The sequence below is a fragment of the Salmo salar genome, chromosome 02 (genome assembly GCF_965601325.2).
Source record: "Salmo salar chromosome 02, fSalSal1, whole genome shotgun sequence".
Lineage (NCBI taxonomy): Eukaryota > Metazoa > Chordata > Actinopteri > Salmoniformes > Salmonidae > Salmo > Salmo salar.
This window is the reverse complement of record NC_138292.1, coordinates 9,144,479-9,165,011: the sequence shown is the minus strand read 5'-3', so window position 1 is coordinate 9,165,011 and position 20,533 is coordinate 9,144,479. Positions and strand designations below refer to the sequence as shown.

Here is a 20,533-nt window from a genome sequence, read left to right as displayed (position 1 = left end):
AGCTTTAACTTCCTGACTGATGTCTTGAGATGTTGCTTCAATATATCCACATCATTTTCCTGCCTCATGATGCTATCTATTTTGTGAAGTACACCAGTCCCTCTTGCAGCAAAGCACCCCCACAACATGATGCTGCCACCCCCGTGCTTCACGGTTGGGATGGTGTTTTTCGGCTTGCAAGCCTCCCCCTTTTTCCTCCAAACATAATGATGGTCATTATGGCCAAACAGTTCTATTTGTGTTTCATCAGACCAGAGGACATTTCTCCAAAAAGTACGATCTTTGTCCCCATGTGCAGTTGCAAACCGTAGTCTGGCTTTTTTATGGCGGTTTTGGAGCAGTGGCTTCTTCCTTGCTGAGCGGCCTTTCAGGTTATGTCGACATAGAACTCGTTTTACTGTGGAAATAGATACTTTTGTACCTGTTTCCTCCAGCATCTTCACAAGGTCCTTTGCTGTTGTTCTGGGATTGATCTGCACTTTTCGCACCAAAGTACGTTCATCTCTAGGAGACAGAACGCGTCTCCTTCCTGAGTGGTATGTCGGCTGAGTGGTCCCATGGCGTTTATACTTGCGTACTATTTTTTGTACAGATGAACGTGGTACCTTCAGGTGTTTGGAAATTGCTCCCAAGGATGAACCAGACTTGTGGAGGTCTACAATTTTTTCCTGAGGTCTTGGCTGATTTCTTTTGATTTTCCCTTGAGGTCAAGCAAAGAGGCACTGGGTTTGAAGGTATGCCTTGAAATACATCCACAGGTACACCTCAAATATATTCAAATGATGTCAATTAGCCTATCAGAAGCTTCTAAAACCATAACACCATTTTCTGGAATTTTCCGAGCTGTTTAAAGGCACAGTCAACTTAGTGTATGTAAACTTCTCACCCACTGGAATTGTGATACAGTGAATTATAAGTGAAATAATCTGTCTGTAAACAATTGTTGGAAAAATGTCTTGTGTCATGCACAAGGTAGATATCCTAATCGACTTGCCAAAACTATAGTTTGTTAACAAGAAATTTGTGGAGTGGTTGAAAAATGAGCTTTAATGACTCCAACCTAGGTGTATGTAAACTTCCGACTTCAACTGTAAGTATTCAGACCCTTTACTCAGTACTTTGTGGAAGCACCTTTGGCAGCGATTACAGCCTTGAGTCTTCTTGGGTATGATGGTACAAGCCTGGCACACCTGTATTTGAGGAGTTTCTCCCGTTGTTCTCTGCACATACTCTCAAGCTCTGTCAGGTTGGATGGGGAGCGTCGCTGCACAGCTATTTTCAGGTCTCTCCAGAGTTGTTAGATCGGGTTCAAGTCTAGGCTCTGGCAGGGCCACTCAAGGACATTCAGAGACTTGTCCCGAAGCCACTGATGCGTTGTCTTGGCTGTGTGCTTAGGGTTGTTGTCCTGTTGGAAAGTGAACCTTCGCCCCAGTCTGAGGTCTCAAGCGCTCTGGAGCAGGTTTTCATCAAGGATCTCTCTGTACTTTGCTCCATTCATCTTTCCCTTAATCCTGACTAGTCTCCCAGTCCCTGCCACTGAAAAACATCCCCACATCATGATGCTGCCACCACCATGCTTCACCGTAGGTATGGTGCCAAGTTTCCTACAGAAGTGACGCTTGGCATCCAGGCTGTCATGTACCTTTTACTGAGGAGTGGCTTCCGTCTGGCCACTCTACCATAAAGGCCTGATTGGGGGACTGCTGCAGAGATGGTTGTCCTTCTGGAAGATTCTCACATCTCCACAGAGGAACTCTGGAGCTCTGTCAGAGTCTAAAGCAAAGCAGTGTGACACAGACAACAACACAGAGTTACACATGGAGTAAACAATAAACAAGCCAATAACACAATAAACAAGTCAATGGCACCGCTGAGGAGATCACACCCCTGCTACTACTGCTGCTGCTCTGTGGCATCTCAGAGGAGATCACACCCCTGCTACTACTGCTGCTGCTCTGTGGCATCGCTGAGGAGATCACACCCCTGCTACTACTGCTGCTGCTCTGTGGCATCGCTGAGGAGATCACACCCCTGCTACTACTGCTGCTGCTCTGTGGCATCGCTGAGGAGATCACACCCCTGCTACTACTGCTACTACTGCTGCTGCTCTGTGGCATCTCAGAGGAGATCACACCCCTGCTACTACTGCTGCTGCTCTGTGGCATCGCTGAGGAGATCACACCCCTGCTACTACTGCTGCTGCTCTGTGGCATCGCTGAGGAGATCACACCCCTGCTACTACTGCTGCTGCTCTGTGGCATCTCAGAGGAGATCACACCCCTGCTACTACTGCTGCTGCTCTGTGGCATCTCAGAGGAGATCACACCCCTGCTACTACTCTGTGGCATCTCAGAGGAGATCACACCCCTGCTACTACTGCTGCTGCTCTGTGGCATCTCAGAGGAGATCACACCCCTGCTACTACTGCTGCTGCTCTGAGGCATCTCAGAGGAGATCACACCCCTGCTACTACTGCTGCTGCTCTGTGGCATCGCTGAGGAGATCACACCCCTGCTACTACTGCTGCTGCTCTGTGGCATCTCAGAGGAGATCACACCCCTGCTACTACTGCTGCTGCTCTGTGGCATCGCTGAGGAGATCACACCCCTGCTACTACTGCTGCTGCTCTGTGGCATCGCTGAGGAGATCACACCCCTGCTACTACTGCTGCTGCTCTGTGGCATCGCTGAGGAGATCACACCCCTGCTACTACTGCTGCTGCTCTGTGGCATCTCAGAGGAGATCACACCCCTGCTACTACTGCTGCTGCTCTGTGGCATCGCTGAGGAGATCACACCCCTGCTACTAGATTGTTTCTAAATCTGCACTGCAACTCAGTGCGGGAGATGCGCTGGGGGCCGATCACCAGTCAGTACTGGGGGCAAAGGTAGTGTTTAGGGCCGGTGAACAGGCAGCGCTGGGGCTCCGAGATCAACACCAGATGCTGTCTCCATTCACTGGTGTTTGTGCCTTGAAAATAAAAAAAGTAGAGGGCTATTTAGTACACATATCCAAAACATTAATGAACATCAAATATCATTAACCGAGACTATATACTAATAGACTATATAATGTTACAAACGTTTGAGTAGAGTAGAGTAGGCCTGGCCTAGGTACTTAACTCTGCTCAAATGTTTGCAACATTTTGACTAGCTGGACCTTGCTACCAAACTTTAACTTTGGTGTTACCAATGTAGGAAGCTTATGATTTACTTTCTATGACTAAATTATGTTTGTTCAAAAGTTGTAAAGATCTTTAGTTTAGTTGGTAGGCTTGTTTTCCCTGCATAAGTGTGCTGCTAGGCTAGTTAACCACTAGCCAGCCAAGTAGCTAGCACTAACTGGCTAGCTATTGTTAGCAAAACATGGATACTCTTTTCGCTTATGGCTGTAATGACAGGCTACATTTGAGGAGCAATTATGCGCGCATGTTCGCGTGTGCACACGTGCATGCACGTATGCGGTGGTCACAAGTTTTGTACCACTCCTTTTTGGGAGTCCGGGGTCAAAAACGTTAAACCCACTGGGATACATGACAGTGGCAACAAATAGAGTTGGGTTGGATATAGTAATGGCAGTCTACAGTATTTCTTACAATGTTCTATTTTCACTAGAATTGTGTTGATCATTATTAACAGGTGCAGCATTTAGGCTATTCCAGTTCAAAATAGTTTTGCAAAATACTTTACCCCCCAATAGGTCTGTGCACAGGCTAGCGCTGCCCATGCTAACATATTGTTGATGATGCAAAGAAACTTGGAGCGGTGAAAAAAATGTAAGAATAAGTAAATAGACACGTGTGAAGAAACATTTATAAAACAATATACGAATAAATCAATACAGAAATGCCCATTACTGTACATTAATTCGTTTTATTTTTTTGCATGTAGGCCTACTGTAGTTTATGTATTTACTTATACTTTAATATGTATCATATTTGTCTTCGTGGAACCAAGCTTGTCTATCTATGAACATGTAATAAAATATTATCATCATGGCTACATTATTTTGCAATGTTTTACCACAGCAAGAACAATGAGAACCTCTGGTTTGACTGTGAAGCTGGTGTGCCCTGGACAGGAGGTGGAGATTGAAGCACAGAGAGACAGAACCAAACCACACCCCGTGAACGTGGCTGGAGAAAGGGCTGGAGCGAACCTCATGTTATTACGGTGTTTCTTCTGCTGTTGCGACAGAATATCTACCTCTATCTAAACCGGTAACTCTAACTTAGAACGGGCTTTCGCGTTCGGATAGGACATAGCCAGGATAAACGGTCAAATATATTGCTCCTGTAGGTAGCAGTAGTTTCAATTTTCAACATTTTGAGTCGTGAATTATGAACGCATAGATAGACGTCCATGAACGTTTACGAATAACAACCACAGTATTTTGACTCTGTGTAGTCTGATTTCTGAGCGTATCCAGTCTGCTACTCATATGGCTCATAGGTCATGTCTTTAACGTTGTATTTTTTTAGATAGTAAATGAATGGGAACTTTTCAATGTGAATATTATCGTATTATTAATCTTGTGTTCTTGTCGTGTTTGTTATCAGTTGCAAACAGAGACATCATCCTCGACCATTTCTGTGTCTGTCTCCCATTGAAGATGTTTTCCACGGCCACAAGAAACTTTGTGGAGGAGATAGATGATGGCAGCTTGATCCCTGTGTCCAGTCTGATTGACTCAGACAAACTGGTCCCTCTCTCACTGGTTGTGAAACGCAAGCGTTTTTGGATTTGGCAGAAACCCAAGTACCTGCCCACTGATTTTACCCTCAGTGATGTACTGACTGGAGACACACCCTTAACCCCAGGTAAACACAAGAGCAGCCCTTCAGTTGAAATGATTAGGCTGCACACCTGTACTTGCTACCTGTTTGTTTGCAGGTATAGGCTCCTCTCTCCCTCAGTGTGATGCTGTGTGAATGTGTTCCTTGTGAAAGATCTGAGTGTAGATTCTGTTATCCATGCTACTGGAAAGATTATGAAGAGGATCCTATCATGATACATAATGATACATACAGTGACTTCAGAAAGTATTCACACCCCCTGACTTTTAACATTTTGTTGCGTTACAGCCGGAATTTAAAATGGATTACATTTAGATTTTTTTTGTCAATGGCCTAAACACAATACCCCATAATGTCACAGTGGAATTATGTTTATCTGTTAGGTCCCTCAGTCGAGTAGTGCATTTCAAACGCAGATTCAACCACAAAGACCAGGGAGGTTTTGCACCTATTGGTAGATGGGTAAAAAAAAAGCTGTCATGGAATGTCCCTTTGAGCATGGTGAAGTTATTCATTACACTTTGGATGGTGTATCAATACACCCAGTCGCTACAAAGATACATGCGTCCTTCCTAACTCAGTTGCCAGAGAGGAAGAAAACCACTCAGGGATTTCACCATGAAGCCAATGATTACTTTAAAACAGTTACAGAGTTTAATGGCTGTGATAGGAGATAGCTGAGGATGGTTCAACAACATTGTAGTTACTCCACAATACTAGCCTAATTGACAGAGTGAAAAGAAGGAAGCATGTACAGAACATGCATCTTGTTTGCAACGTGGCACTAAAGTAATACTGCAAAACATTTTACAGCAATTCACTTTTTGTCCTGAATACAAAGTGTTATGTTTGGGGCAAATCCAATCCAACACATTACTGAATACCACTGTCCATATTTTCCAGCATAGTGGTGGCTGCATCATGTTATGGGTATGTTTGTAATCGTTAAGGACTGGCGAGTTTTTCAGGATAAAAAATACACGGAATGGAGCTAAGCACAGGCAGATTCACCTTTTAGCAGGACACTAACCTAAAACACAAGGCCAAATTTACACTGGAGTTGCTCCAAAAAGACAGTGAATGTCACTGAGTGGCTGAGTTACAGTTTTATCTTAAATCTACTTGAAAATCTATGATCAAAAAACAATTTGACAGAGCTAGAAGAATTTTTAAAAACATTTTTGCTTGCCTCCTACAGTTGTGGTCAAGACTGATTTCCTAAAGTACCAAGGGACATTTGGTGACAACAAATCAGGAAACTTTGAGTCAAATTTGGTTGCTGTAAACCTTAAAGTGGAGGGGAAAGACACATCTAAACTCCAGTCGTCCTTCGGCAGCCTGAAGAAAGAGGAGGTGGATGTACAGAAGTTGCTGCGCGACTCCAAAGACAAGTGAGTTCCTCTCTCTCTAATATGTACCTACAGTAGGTCTAGGTTACACTCAGTTCACCTGTACATACAGTAACCCCAGGTTACACTCAGTTCACCTGTTCCTACAGTAACCCCAGGTTACACTCAGTTCACCTGTACATACAGTAACCCCAGGTTACACTCGGTTCACCTGTACATACAGTAACCCCAGGTTACACTCAGATCACCTGTTCCTATAGTAACCCCAGGTTACACTCAGTTCAGCTGTACCTACAGTAACCCCAGGTTACACTCAGATCACCTGTTCCTACAGTAACCCCAGGTTACACTCAGTTCACCTGTTCCTACAGTAACCCCAGGTTACACTCAGTTCACCTGTTCCTACAGTAACCCCAGGTTACACTCAGATCACCTGTTCCTACAGTAACCCCAGGTTACACTCAGATCACCTGTTCCTACAGTAACCCCAGGTTACACTCAGTTCACCTGTTCTTACAGTAGGCCTAGGGTACACTCAGTTCACCTCTTCCTACAGTAGAGTCAGTGGTTAGTGAAAGGAAAACACACAGGCTGAATCCCAAATTGCACCCTATTCCGAGAATGACACAAATATAAATTTTCACAAACTTTGCTGCCTCAGTTTGTATGATGGCAATTTGCATATACTCCAGAATGTTATGAAGAGTGATCAGATGAATTGCAATTAATTGCAAAGTCCCTCTTTGCCATGCAAATGAACTGAATCCCCAAAAAAACATTTCCACTGCATTTCAGCTCTGCCACAAAAGGACCAGCTGACATCATGTCAGTGATTCTCTCATTAACACAGGTGTGAGTGTTGACGAGGACAAGGCTGGTGATCACTCTGTCATGCTGATTGAGTTCGATTAACAGACTGGAAGCTTCAAAAGGAGGGTGGTGCTTGGAATCATTGTTCTTTCTCTGTCAGCCATGGTTACCTGCAAGGAGACACGTGCTGTCATCATTGCTTTGCAGAAAAAGGGCTTCACAGGCAAGGATATTACTGCCAGTAAGATTGCACCTAAATCAACCATTTATCGGATCATCAAGAACTTCAAGGAGAGCGGTTCAAATGTTGTGAAGAAGGCTCAAGAAATTCCAGCAAGCGCCAGGACGGTCTCCTAAAGTTGATTCAGCTGCGGGATCGGGGCACCACCAGCAAAGAGCTTGCTCAGGAATGGCAGCAGGCAGGTGTGAGTGCATCTGCATGCACAGTGAGGCGAAGACTTTTGGAGGATGGCCTTGGGTCAAGAAGGGCAGCAATGAAGCCACTTCTTTCCAGGAAAAACATCAGGGACAGACTGATATTCTGCAAAAGGTACAGGGATTGGACTGCTGAGGACTGGGGTAAAGTCATTTTCTCTGATGAATCCCCTTTTCGATTGTTTGTGGCATCCGGAAAAAAGCTTGTCCGGAGAAGACAAGGTGAGCGCTACCATCAGTCCTGTGTCATGCCAACAGTAAAGCATCCTGAGACCATTCATGTGTGGGGTTGCATCTTAGCCAAGGGAGTGGGCTCACTCACAATTTTGCCCAAGAACACTGCCATGAATAAAGAATGGTACCAACACATCCTCCGAGAGCAACTTCTCCCAACCATCCAGGACAGTTTGGTGACGAACAATGCCTTTTCCAGCATGATGGAGCACCTTGCCATAAGGCAAACCTGATAACTAAGTGGCTCGGGGAACAAAACATCGATATTTTGGGTCCATGGCCAGGAAACTCCCCAGACCTTAATCCCATTGAAAACTTGTGGTCAATCCTCAAGAGGTGGGTGGACAAACAAACAACCCACAAATTCTGACAAACTCCAAGCATTGATTATGCAAGAATGGGCTGCCATCAGTCAGGATGTGGCCCAGAAGTTAATTGACAGCATGCCAGGGCGGATTGCAGAGGTCTTGAAAAAGAAGGGTCAACACAGCAAATATTGACTCTTTGCATCAACTTCATGTAATTGTCAATAAAAGCCTTTGACACTTATGAAATGCTTGTAATTATACTTCAGTATTCCATAGTAACATCTGACAAAAATATCTGAAGACACTGAAGCAGCAAACTTTGTGGAAATTAATATTTGTGTCATTCTCACAACTTTTGGCCACGACTGTACAGTGCATTTCAAAAGTATTCAGACCCCTTGACTTTTTCCCCCAAAAATTTAACGTTACAGCCTTATTCTAAAATTGATTCAATTGTTTTTTTTTCTCTCATCAGTCTAAACACAATACCCCATAATGGCAAATCAAAATCAGGTTTTTAATTTTGTTTTCTAATAAATGTCAAAAAATGTAACACTGAAATATTATATTTACATAAGTATTCAACCCTTTACTCAGTACTTTGTTGAAGCACCTTTGGCAATGATTACAGCCTAGAGTCTTGGGTATGATGCTACAACCAAGATTTAACTCTTTGGCCTGAATGCCAAGCGTCACGTCTGGAATAAACCAGGCACCATCCCTACAGTGAAGCATGGAGGTGGCAGCGTCATGCTGTGGGGATGTTTTTCAGTGGCAGGGACTGGGAGATGGTGCCAACTACCCATATGGGCTGATTGTATTCTAACTACCCAACACCATATGGGCTGACTGTATTCTAACTACCCAACACCATAAGGGCTGACTGTATTCTAACTACCCATATGGGCTGACTGTATTCTAACTACCCATATGGGCTGACTGTATTCTAACTACCAACACCATATGGGCTGATTGTAATCTAACTACCCATATGGGCTGATTGTATTCTAACTACCAACACCATATGGGCTGACTGTATTCTAACTACCCATATGGGCTGACTGTATTCCAACTACCCATATGGGCTGATTGTATTCTAACTACCAACAGCATATGGGCTGACTGTATTCTAACTACCCATATGGGCTGACTGTATTCCAACACCATATGAGCTGACTGTATTCTGACTGCCCAACACCATATGTATGCTATAGTTGAAAAAGGAAAATAGATTTATAATACCAGTAAATGTATTAATGAAGCTGAATACAGCTTTATGCGTAGCCTGGAGAAATCCAGTCTGTCTGTGCTAACATTCCACTCCTTGCCACTGCTTGTCATGTTTGGCACAATGAGGAGTGGAATGTTGTCACAAACAGACTGGATTTCTCCAAGCTACTTTATAATCATCCAAGAAACATAACTTGAATCATCTTTGCCCTCATCAAAGGACAACTCTCTGATTTGTCTCTCCTGCAGGCTTCTGGACATGTCCCACTGTCTGATGCAGCAGACCCGTGAGAAGACCAGGGAGGTGTTTGGGGTGGTGAAGGAGAGGATTGTGACGACCCAGCCGTGTTCGGTCATAGAGGAGGTCCAGCAGGGAGGGCAGTTAGAGGAGCTGCTGAGCTTCTGTGGGCCCAAGAGCACCCAGGTAGATGGAGAGAGTTGTAGGATTTATATAGAAAAAATAAATAATAATAATAATTGAACCTTTATTTAACTATTGTTAGGCTTGGATAATGTATTTTACTAATGTTGAAGTTAACCATGTAGTTTACCCTGTATAGATGAATCTTTAATATATAAACATATATACGAGGTATTTTCTGACTTTATTAAACAGAGAGAGAGAGGATAACAGCAGGGAAAGAAAGAGGTTGCCTCAAAGGGCAGCGGGCTGGATTGGACCTATGCCAACACCGCAGATAGGCCTATGTGTGCTGGAGGCTGGATTGGACCTATGCCAACACCACAGATAGGCCTATGTGTGCTGGAGGCTGGATTGGACCTATGCCAACACCGCAGATAGGCCTATGTGTGCTGGAGGCTGGATTGGACCTATGCCAACACCGCAGATAGGCCTATGTGTGCTGGAGGCTGGATTGGACCTATGCCAACACCGCAGATAGGCCTATGTGTGCTGGAGGCTGGATTGGACCTATGCCAACACCGCAGATAGGCCTATGTGTGCTGGAGGCTGGATTGGACCTATGCCAACACCGCAGATAGGCCTATGTGTGCTGGAGGCTGGATTGGACCTATGCCAACACCGCAGATAGGCCTATGTGTGCTGGAGGCTGGATTGGACCTATGCCAACACCGCAGATAGGCCTATGTGTGCTGGAGGCTGGATTGGACCTATGCCAACACCGCAGATAGGCCTATGTGTGCTGGAGGCTGGATTGGACCTATGCCAACACCGCAGATAGGCCTATGTGTGCTGGAGGCTGGATTGGACCTATGCCAACACCGCAGATAGGCCTATGTGTGCTGGAGGCTGCGTCATTACTGCTGGACCAGCAAGGCCACAGATGAATGGTTTTTAATGTATGTGGAGTGAAATGAGTAGTCATGTGAATGACTATTCAGGATTTATTAACACTGCCTTGTCATGTTAGGCTCTTATTCTATATCCTAGTTATCCCTCATGTGCACTTGTTCATTTCCCTTGAAGTAAAGTGAAAGTCACCCAGTAAAATACTACTTGAGTAAAAGTCTAGAAGAATTTGGTTTTAAATATACTTAAGTATCAAAAGTAAATGGAATTGCTAAAATATACTTAAGTAGTAAAAGTATAAATCATTTAAAATGTCTTATATTATGCAAACCAGGTGGTTCCATGTTCTTGTTTTATTTAATTTACAGATAGCCAGGGGCACACTCCAACACTCAGACATCATTTACAGATAGCCAGGGGCACACTCCAACACTCAGACATCATTTACAGATAGCCAGGGGCACACTCCAACACTCAGACATCATTTACAGATAGCCAGGGGCACACTCCAACACTCAGACATCATTTACAGATAGCCAGGGGCACACTCCAACACTCAGACATCATTTACAGATAGCCAGGGGTACACTCCAACACTCAGACATCATTTACAGATAGCCAGGGGCACACTCCAACACTCAGACATCATTTACAGATAGCCAGGGGCACACTCCAACACTCAGACATCATTTACAGATAGCCAGGGGCACACTCCAACACTCAGACATCATTTACAGATAGCCAGGGGCACACTCCAACACTCAGACATCATTTACAGATAGCCAGGGGCACGCTCCAACACTCAGACATCATTTACAGATAGCCAGGGGCACACTCCAACACTCAGACATCATTTACAGATAGCCAGGGCACGCTCCAACACTCAGACATCATTTACAGATAGCCAGGGGCACACTCCAACACTCAGACATCATTTACAGATAGCCAGGGGTACACTCCAACACTCAGACATCATTTACAGATAGCCAGGGGCACACTCCAACACTCAGACATCATTTACAGATAGCCAGGGGCACACTCCAACACTCAGACATCATTTACGGATAGCCAGGGGCACACTCCAACACTCAGACATCATTTACAGATAGCCAGGGGCACACTCCAACACTCAGACATCATTTACAAATGAGCGTTTGTGTTTAGTGAGTCCGCCAGATCAGAGGCAGTAGGGATGACCAGGGATGTTCTCTGTTTAGTGAGTCCGCCAGATCAGAGGCAGTAGGATGACCAGAGATGTTCTCTGTTTAGTGAGTCCTCCAGATCAGAGGCAGTAGGGATGACCAGGGATGTTCTCTGTTTAGTGAGTCCTCCAGATCAGAGGCAGTAGGGATGACCAGGGATGTTCTCTGTTTAGTGAGTCCTCCAGATTAGAGGCAGTAGGGATGACCAGGGATGTTCTCTGTTTAGTGAGTCCGCCAGATCAGAGGCAGTAGGATGACCAGAGATGTTCTCTGTTTAGTGAGTCCTCCAGATCAGAGGCAGTAGGGATGACCAGGGATGTTCTCTGTTTAGTGAGTCCTCCAGATCAGAGGCAGTAGGGATGACCAGGGATGTTCTCTGTTTAGTGAGTCCTCCAGATCAGAGGCAGTAGGGATGACCAGGGATGTTCTCTGTTTAGTGAGTCCGTCAGATCAGAGGCAGTAGGGATGACCAGGGATGATCTCTTGATAAGTGTGTGAATTGGACCATTCAAAATGTAGCGAGTACTTTTGAGTGTCGGAGGAAAATGTATACAGTAAAAAGTACATTCTTTTCTTTAGAAATGTAGTGAAGTAAAAGTTGTCAAAATCTGAATAGTAAAATACAGATACCCCCAAAAAGGACTTAAGTAGTACTTTACACCACTGTCCACAGGTGTCTGTGAAGGAGAACAGCAGTCTGCACAAAGACAGCAACGTGTCTCTGGAGATTCCTGCCCATACCGTCATCGCTTACTGCATTATTGAGCTGGAGATCAAACTCAACGGACACTATGGTGAGGGAGCCTTTATTTTCCTGTTTATTTTCCAGTTTCTCAGGTGAAAACAAATGTTTTAAACTGTAGTGGGAATGAAAAACTCTCACCTGGACCCATAATCAGACTATGTAGGTTGTATATTACAATGCCTTATTATGTACATGGTCTCTGTTCATGTTCAGTTTGTCCATTGTATTTGAATGTGTGTCTGTATTAATAGGTTCATACTACTGTCTCCTTGTCTTGTCCTCAGAGCTGTGCCTAATGTCCCACACTCTTGTCCTCAGAGCTGTGCCTAATGTCCCACACTCTTGTCCTCAGAGCTGTGCCTAATGTCCGCCACTCTTGTCCTCAGAGCTGTGCCTAATGTCCGCCACTCTTGTCCTCAGAGCTGTGCCTAATGTCTCACACTCTTGTCCTCAGAGCTGTGCCTAATGTCCCACACTCTTGTCCTCAGAGCTGTGCCTAATGTCCCACACTCTTGTCCTCAGAGCTGTGCCTAATGTCCGCCACTCTTGTCCTCAGAGCTGTGCTTAATGTCCGCCACTCTTGTCCTCAGAGCTGTGCCTAATGTCCCACACTCTTGTCCTCAGAGCTGTGCCTAATGTCCGCCACTCTTGTCCTCAGAGCTGTGCCTAATGTCCCACACTCTTGTCCTCAGAGCTGTGCCTAATGTCCCACACTCTTGTCCTCAGAGCTGTGCCTAATGTCCGACACTCTTGTCCTCAGAGCTGTGCCTAATGTCCCACACTCTTGTCCTCAGAGCTGTGCCTAATGTCCGACACTCTTGTCCTCAGAGCTGTGCCTAATGTCCCACACTCTTGTCCTCAGAGCTGTGCCTAATGTCCCACACTCTTGTCCTCAGAGCTGTGCCTAATGTCTCACACTCTTGTCCTCAGAGCTGTGCCTAATGTCCCACACTCTTGTACTCAGAGCTGTGCCTAATGTCCGACACTCTTGTCCTCAGAGCTGTGCCTAATGTCCGACACTCTTGGGGGGTTTGAGGTGGATGGGCCTGTTAAGAAGAGCTTAGTGGGGGTGCCTGGCGCTCACGACGACACCCCAAAGAAAAGCTGCTTTCAGAGAGGTAACGAGACTAATGGAAGTTCCCCTCCTTTTGTAGGCCCACGTACCAATTTAAATAGTTGTTATTATTATTATCATTAGATTTCTGGCAGGGGAACTCAGTCGGGGTCTCAACTTCCTGTTGAGAGTTAGAATAGTAGAATTCACAAGGTGCAGTTTCAACATTTGGTTGTGGATCAACAGTTTTTGGTTGTGGATCAACATGTTTTAGATTGCTAAGTTATTCTAACCAGCTGTCTAAACTTTGTGACATCAGCTGATATCTCAAAGTGCTGTACAGAAACCCAGCCTAAAACCCCAAACAGCAAGCAATGCAGGTGTAGAAGCACCCCCGTTGATTTGGTTAGTCACTCTCACTCAGATATCATATTAAAAACTGCAAACATTGTTGCTTAGGGCAAAATCTGACTGCATGTGTGGGAATGGATGTGGGTAGGCAGACCCGCGAGCCACTGCGGCCCCTCAGGATGAGTTCGTATTTTTTGTGGCCCCAACCCCCATCAAAGTTCCCGTCCCTGGTCTAGTGGTAGACGTATACTGAATGGAATGTTACATGTTGTTCTTTATGTGAAACTCTTAATGACCCTGTCACACTCAGGTTGTACAACTGATTTACAACACATTTAACACAATGGTTGTTGTGTTACAACTGTTATTTTTGTGATAAATTGTCCCCACAGAAATGTTTACTCAATCATTGTGCCGTGGCTCCACAGTCCACAACGCTTGTGTAATTATTTTTGTCCAGAAAAGCTCGTTGTGCCAAATGCGTTGTACATACGACATGAGTGTGTACAGGGCCAATGTCTAGCGTATCCTACCGTAGGACCATGAAGGTCCAGAGGTTGTTTATGTAGGGCCGGCAGGTAGCCTAGTGGTTAGAGCGTTGGGCCAGTAACCAGCAGGTAGCCTAGTGGTTTAGAGCGTTGGGCCAGTAACCAGCAGGTAGCCTAGTGGTTTAGAGCGTTGGGCCGGTAACCAGCAGGTAGCCTAGTGGTTTAGAGCGTTGGGCCGGTAACCAGCAGGTAGCCTAGTGGTTTAGAGCGTTGGGCCGGTAACCAGCAGGTAGCCTAGTGGTTTAGAGCGTTGGGCCGGTAACCAGCAGGTAGCCTAGTGGTTTAGAGCGTTGGGCCGGTAACCAGCAGGTAGCCTAGTGGTTTAGAGCGTTGGGCCGGTAACCAGCAGGTAGCCTAGTGGTTTAGAGCGTTGGGCCGGTAACCAGCAGGTAGCCTAGTGGTTTAGAGCCTTGGGCCGGTAACCAGCAGGTAGCCTAGTGGTTTAGAGCCTTGGGCCGGTAACCAGCAGGTAGCCTAGTGGTTTAGAGCGTTGGGCCGGTAACCAGCAGGTAGCCTAGTGGTTTAGAGCGTTGGGCCGGTAACCAGCAGGTAGCCTAGTGGTTTAGAGCGTTGGGCCGGTAACCAGCAGGTAGCCTAGTGGTTTAGAGCCTTGGGCCGGTAACCAGCAGGTAGCCTAGTAGTTTAGAGCGTTGGGCCGGTAACCAGCAGGTAGCCTAGTGGTTTAGAGCGTTGGGCCGGTAACCAGCAGGTAGCCTAGTGGTTTAGAGCGTTGGGCCGGTAACCAGCAGGTAGCCTAGTGGTTAGAGCGTTGGGCCGGTAACCAGCAGGTAGCCTAGTGGTTTAGAGCGTTGGGCCAGTAGCCAGCAGGTAGCCTAGTGGTTTAGAGCGTTGGGCCAGTAACCAGCAGGTAGCCTAGTGGTTTAGAGCGTTGGGCCGGTAACCAGCAGGTAGCCTAGTGGTTTAGAGCGTTGGGCCGGTAACCAGCAGGTAGCCTAGTGGTTTAGAGCGTTGGGCCGGTAACCAGCAGGTAGCCTAGTGGTTTAGAGCGTTGGGCCGGTAACCAGCAGGTAGCCTAGTGGTTTAGAGCGTTGGGCCGGTAACCAGCAGGTAGCCTAGTGGTTTAGAGCGTTGGGCCGGTAACCAGCAGGTAGCCTAGTGGTTTAGAGCGTTGGGCCGGTAACCAGCAGGTAGCCTAGTGGTTTAGAGCGTTGGGCCAGTAACCAGCAGGTAGCCTAGTGGTTTAGAGCGTTGGGCCAGTAGCCAGCAGGTAGCCTAGTGGTTAGAGCGTTGGGCCGGTAACCAGCAGGTAGCCTAGTGGTTTAGAGCGTTGGGCCAGTAGCCAGCAGGTAGCCTAGTGGTTTAGAGCGTTGGGCCAGTAACCAGCAGGTAGCCTAGTGGTTTAGAGCGTTGGGCCAGTAACCAGCAGGTAGCCTAGTGGTTTAGAGCGTTGGGCCAGTAACCAGCAGGTACCCTAGTGGTTTAGAGCGTTGGGCCAGTAACCAGCAGGTAGCCTCGTGGTTTAGAGTGTTGGGCCAGTAACCAGCAGGTAGCCTAGTGGTTTAGAGCGTTGGGCCAGTAACCAGCAGGTAGCCTAGCGGTTTAGAGCGTTGGGCCAGTAACCAGCAGGTAGCCTAGTGGTTTAGAGCGTTGGGCCAGTAACCGAAAGGTTGCTAGATCGAATCCTGAGCTGACAAGGTAACAATCTGTCATTCTGCCCCTGAACAAGGCAGTTAACCCACTGTTCCTAGGTTGTTGTTGTAAATAAGAATTTATTCTGAACTTAGATAGATAAATAAATGGGTAATATCAACAAAAGAGCTCATAAGCAGGATCGTGTGCCTTCATGTAAAAGGTTAAAGGTTAAAGGATAGCACTGCCTTGGAGAGATCATTATATTTTCTCTGACAATTCATTTTTTTAAAATAAATTCATACATTATTCATGTCCCATCGTGGTTGCAGAATAAATCGTACATATGATAGTTTTCTGGTTGTGAAATCTCTGTGATACGGTGGCAGCTGAGTCAAACTTCCACTGGATGAAAAGTGTTTGTGTTGACAGAACTGGAGAAACTGAGTGGTCATTTCCAGCTGCTGTCAGTCCTGCCAGCAGCCACACGTTCCTCTCTGCTCCAGCTCCTCAAGACAACCATGGTGGACAGAGAGGCAGTCAGTGTGCTGGAGAGTGTGGTGAGTGGGACGTACAGAAACAGGGCCCAAACACACACACAGTCCTACAGTTAGACACACTTTATTATGAGCGGATTACTGGACATGAAATCAGCAGCTTTCTGAACATACTAACTTCTCATTACATCCTGTCTGTCATCATTATAGTCTACCGTAGTATCTTAAATATCTTCTGTCTCTAACCTTTCAGAATACTGAACATACTAACTTCTCATTACGTTCAGTCTGTCATCATTATAGTCTACCATAGTATCTTAAATATCTTCTGTCTCTAACCTTTCAGAATACTGAACATACTAACTTCTCATTACGTTCAGTCTGTCATCATTATAGTCTACCGTAGTATCTTAAATATCTTCTGTCTCTAACCTTTCAGAATACTGAACATACTAACTTCTCATTACATTCAGTCTGTCATCATTATAGTCTACCATAGTATCTTAAATATCTTCTGTCTCTAACCTTTCAGAATACTGAACATACTAACTTCTCATTACGTTCAGTCTGTCATCATTATAGTCTACCATAGTATCTTAAATATCTTCTGTCTCTAACCTTTCAGAATACTGAACATACTAACTTCTCATTACATTCAGTCTGTCATCATTATAGTCTACCGTAGTATCTTAAATATCTTCTGTCTCTAACCTTTCAGAATACTGAACATACTAACTTCTCATTACGTTCAGTCTGTCATCATTATAGTCTACCATAGTATCTTAAATATCTTCTGTCTCTAACCTTTCAGAATACTGAACATACTAACTTCTCATTACATCCTGTCTGTCATCATTATAGTCTACCGTAGTATCTTAAATATCTTCTGTCTCTAACCTTTCAGAATACTGAACATACTAACTTCTCATTACGTTCAGTCTGTCATCATTATAGTCTACCATAGTATCTTAAATATCTTCTGTCTCTAACCTTCACTCTTGTGTTTACATGTACATATGACTCATTTACCAGACACTCTTATCCAGAGTGACTTACAGTCAGTACATTCAACTAAGTTTAGCAGGAAAAAACAAACCACACATCTCACCTATTCTTTCTAATAATGTCTCTTCTTCTCACAGCTGGACCAGATGTGCACAGGTAAGACAGCTGACCTGGGTGAGGTTAAGGAAGCGAATCAGATGCAGACAGTCCAGGCCATACTGGACCTTCTAGAGCATTCCGACTCCAGCCCGACACCCTCCCTCCTCAGTGATTCCAGCCAGACACCCTCCCTCCTCAGTGATTCCAGCCAGACACCCTCCCTCCTCAGTGATTCCAGCCAGACACCCTCCCTCCTCAGTGATTCCAGCCAGACACCCTCCCTCCTCAGTGATTCCAGCCAGACACCCTCCCTCCTCAGTGCCACTCATCTCATTATCAGTGCCATGGATGGTGAGACACTGAACACTGAACATTAGTTGACTAGTTGAATATTAAGTGCCAGTTCAGTTCACAAGTCTCTAGCAATTGCATTTATCAGGAAAACTGTAATCTCACTTCATTAACATTTTATTTTCTCAGTCCCCACAATGCTCTGAAAACCACTTCCTGTTTCACGCCATCTGTGAATCTTTATTTCTCAGGAATGACAGATGAGGGTCTCTCTGTGTTGGGACCCTGTTGCAGTCCTCCAGTCTTACAGGCCCTGCAGATCCTGGTGAGTTCACACTTCCCCTTTTGTTACACTTAGCCTGGTAAAAAAAAGTCTGTATATTTCTTCAAAAATATTGTACTGTGTGACCTGTTCACCACTTGGCTAAGCTAAATAAAGGTTCAATTCCTCCAATAGTTGTTTGGAATAGATTAAGGGTGGCAGGTAGCCTTGCAGTTAGAGCGTTGGGCCAGTAACCCTAGCCGTGACCCCACTCCCTGTGGGTGTCGGGATATGCAACAAACACCTTTCCATTACACACTTGTGTGTAACAGGACAAATATAAACACCCCCAAATTATTATTACAATACTTCATTCTCCATTTTGAAATTGTCATTGCATCTTACAGACATGACATCGCAGTATATAATCATATTCCTGTGCTGCTTGTCCTCCAGGTGCAGCATGTGGCAGCAGGGAGTGGGGAGACCCTCTCTCTGAGAGATGCAGGTCTGGCTGTTCTGACGGAGGAGGTGTTTGGGAGGACAGAGAGTCTCTTTGGTCACTCTAAAGTTACACTGAAGAGAGAGGAGGACACACTGAGGACAGAGATGAAGGACCAGCCTGGATACCTTCCTCTAGTCATGAGTATCACTGTGAAAGGCCTGGCCTCTTTAGTGTAAGGAGAGAGACTGAGGAGCGGTTTCTTTCCTCTCCGGCAACTGAGTTAGGAAGGGCCCCTGTATCTTTGTAGTGACTGGATGTATTGACTCACCATCCAAAGTGTAATAAATAACTTCACCATGCTCAAAGGGATATTCACCGTCTGCTTTTTTTACCCATCTACCAATACGTGCCCTTCTTCGCGAACCATTGGAAAACCTCCTTGGTCTTTGTTGAACCTGTGCTTGAAATTCACTGCTCGACTGAGGGACCTTACAGTTAACTGTATGTGTGGGGTAGTCATTCAAAAATCATATTAAACACTATTATTGCACACACAGTCCATGCAACTTGTGATTTTACTCCTGAACTTTAGGCTTGCCATAACCAGGTTTTCATTTTTAAACATCTCGAAAAACAATACCACTGTGACATTATGGGGTATTGTATGTAGATCAGTGACACAAAATCTCAATGTAATCCATTTTAAAATCCGGTTGTAACAACAAAATGTGAAAAAAAGTCAAGCGGTGTGAAGACTTTCTGAAGGCACTATTACCGGATGACGTTGTCATGGCCAATAGGAGTGGTATAACCTTACAGGATCAGTATTAAGACTACAACCAAGAACTGTTGAGTGTTTTAAAAGCCGGTATTCAATCCAAGGCACGTTATGGAGTAGTGCACTGGACAGCTGACAATGATCCTTTTAAAGGCATTTTTTGGTTTTTGGAGATTTGCATTCACGGCAAAAGGTGCATAAAGCGTAAATTACCTTTAAAAGTCGTTATTATAGAGCAGTGCATTACACGTGTCTTGGATGCTGGCCTAAAACTACTCCTCAGAATTGGGAGCATTAAGGGATTTATTCAATCCATATCGTAAAAGTTCAGCGTTCCAGTGTGTTAAATTTAAAGGCAATGTTCCTGCTTTAGCGGAGAACACATTCACGGTAAATCGCTGAATGCCGGCTTAAAAAAAACAGGAACATTTTCTTAATTTCTACTGTGCAATCTAACTCTTCAGTGATACAGACTGAGAAGTTCTTTGTTTCCCCTTTTCCATGGATCTTTTCTCCTGCATGGCAAGTTACAAGGACGGTCCTCATTTCATTATGCTCTTTTTCTGTCAGGATACTAAAACTTTACACCATTTATAACAGCTGGAGAACATATGGACATCCAGGTACTTTCCGCAGGTGCTGGAGTTGTAGGCAAAACTCATGGAAAACGCTGCTCACGCTCCCAGGGTCGAAACGTTAGAAAATCACCTGGGAGCATGAGCAGCAGTGTAAGGATTTTCCTTTCCATTTTACTGGTGTTTACCACGCCATATATTCAGGTCACTCTAGATAAGTGTTGGCTAAATGACCTACAGTACATTTAAATGTAAAAATGGCAATGATTGGACAGTTGGTCGACTCTACTGGCTTTAGAAAAGTAAAGAGTAGTTTGGAGGAAAACAGGGGGTCTGGTAACATGGTACTGTATGGACCAAACATCAATTATGAGGCTTTTCAGGGAAAATGGCCTCCAGCAAAGCTACGCTGAACAAAAATATAAACAACAATTTCAAAGATTTTACCGAGTTAGTTCATATAAGGAAATCGTTCAATTTAAATAAATTCATTAGGACCTAATCTATGAATTTCACAACTGGGAATACAGATATGCATCTGTTGGTCACAGATACCTTTAAAAATAGTTGATCAGGCTGTTGATTGTGGCCTGTGGAATGTTGTCCCACTTCTCTTCAATGGCTGTGTGAAGTCGCTGGAAATTGGCGGGAACTGGAACA

The 20,533-nt window shown here is 45.0% G+C and overlaps 1 protein-coding gene across 4 annotated transcripts; it reads left to right on the top strand.

Annotated features, from left to right (window-relative positions):
- The first annotated feature begins 4,065 nt into the window (after positions 1-4,065).
- Positions 4,066-18,885, top strand: LOC106595006 (gasdermin-E). 4 transcript variants are annotated; one of them, XM_082959608.1, is made up of 10 exons: positions 4,066-4,219; positions 4,612-4,819; positions 5,994-6,186; positions 9,411-9,585; positions 12,307-12,427; positions 13,377-13,496; positions 16,354-16,481; positions 17,561-17,873; positions 18,065-18,138; positions 18,532-18,885. In XM_082959608.1, exons 2-10 carry the CDS (start codon positions 4,612-4,614, stop codon positions 18,754-18,756), a joined length of 1,557 nt encoding a protein of 518 aa, XP_082815734.1. In that variant the 5' UTR covers positions 4,066-4,219; the 3' UTR covers positions 18,757-18,885. The 4 variants fall into 4 exon arrangements, with proteins under 4 accessions (XP_082815734.1, XP_082815733.1, XP_082815732.1 ...); XM_082959607.1 differs by having other exon boundaries at positions 4,079-4,219; positions 4,559-4,819; XM_082959606.1 differs by having other exon boundaries at positions 4,079-4,294; positions 4,559-4,819.
- Positions 18,886-20,533: the final 1,648 nt, after the last annotated feature.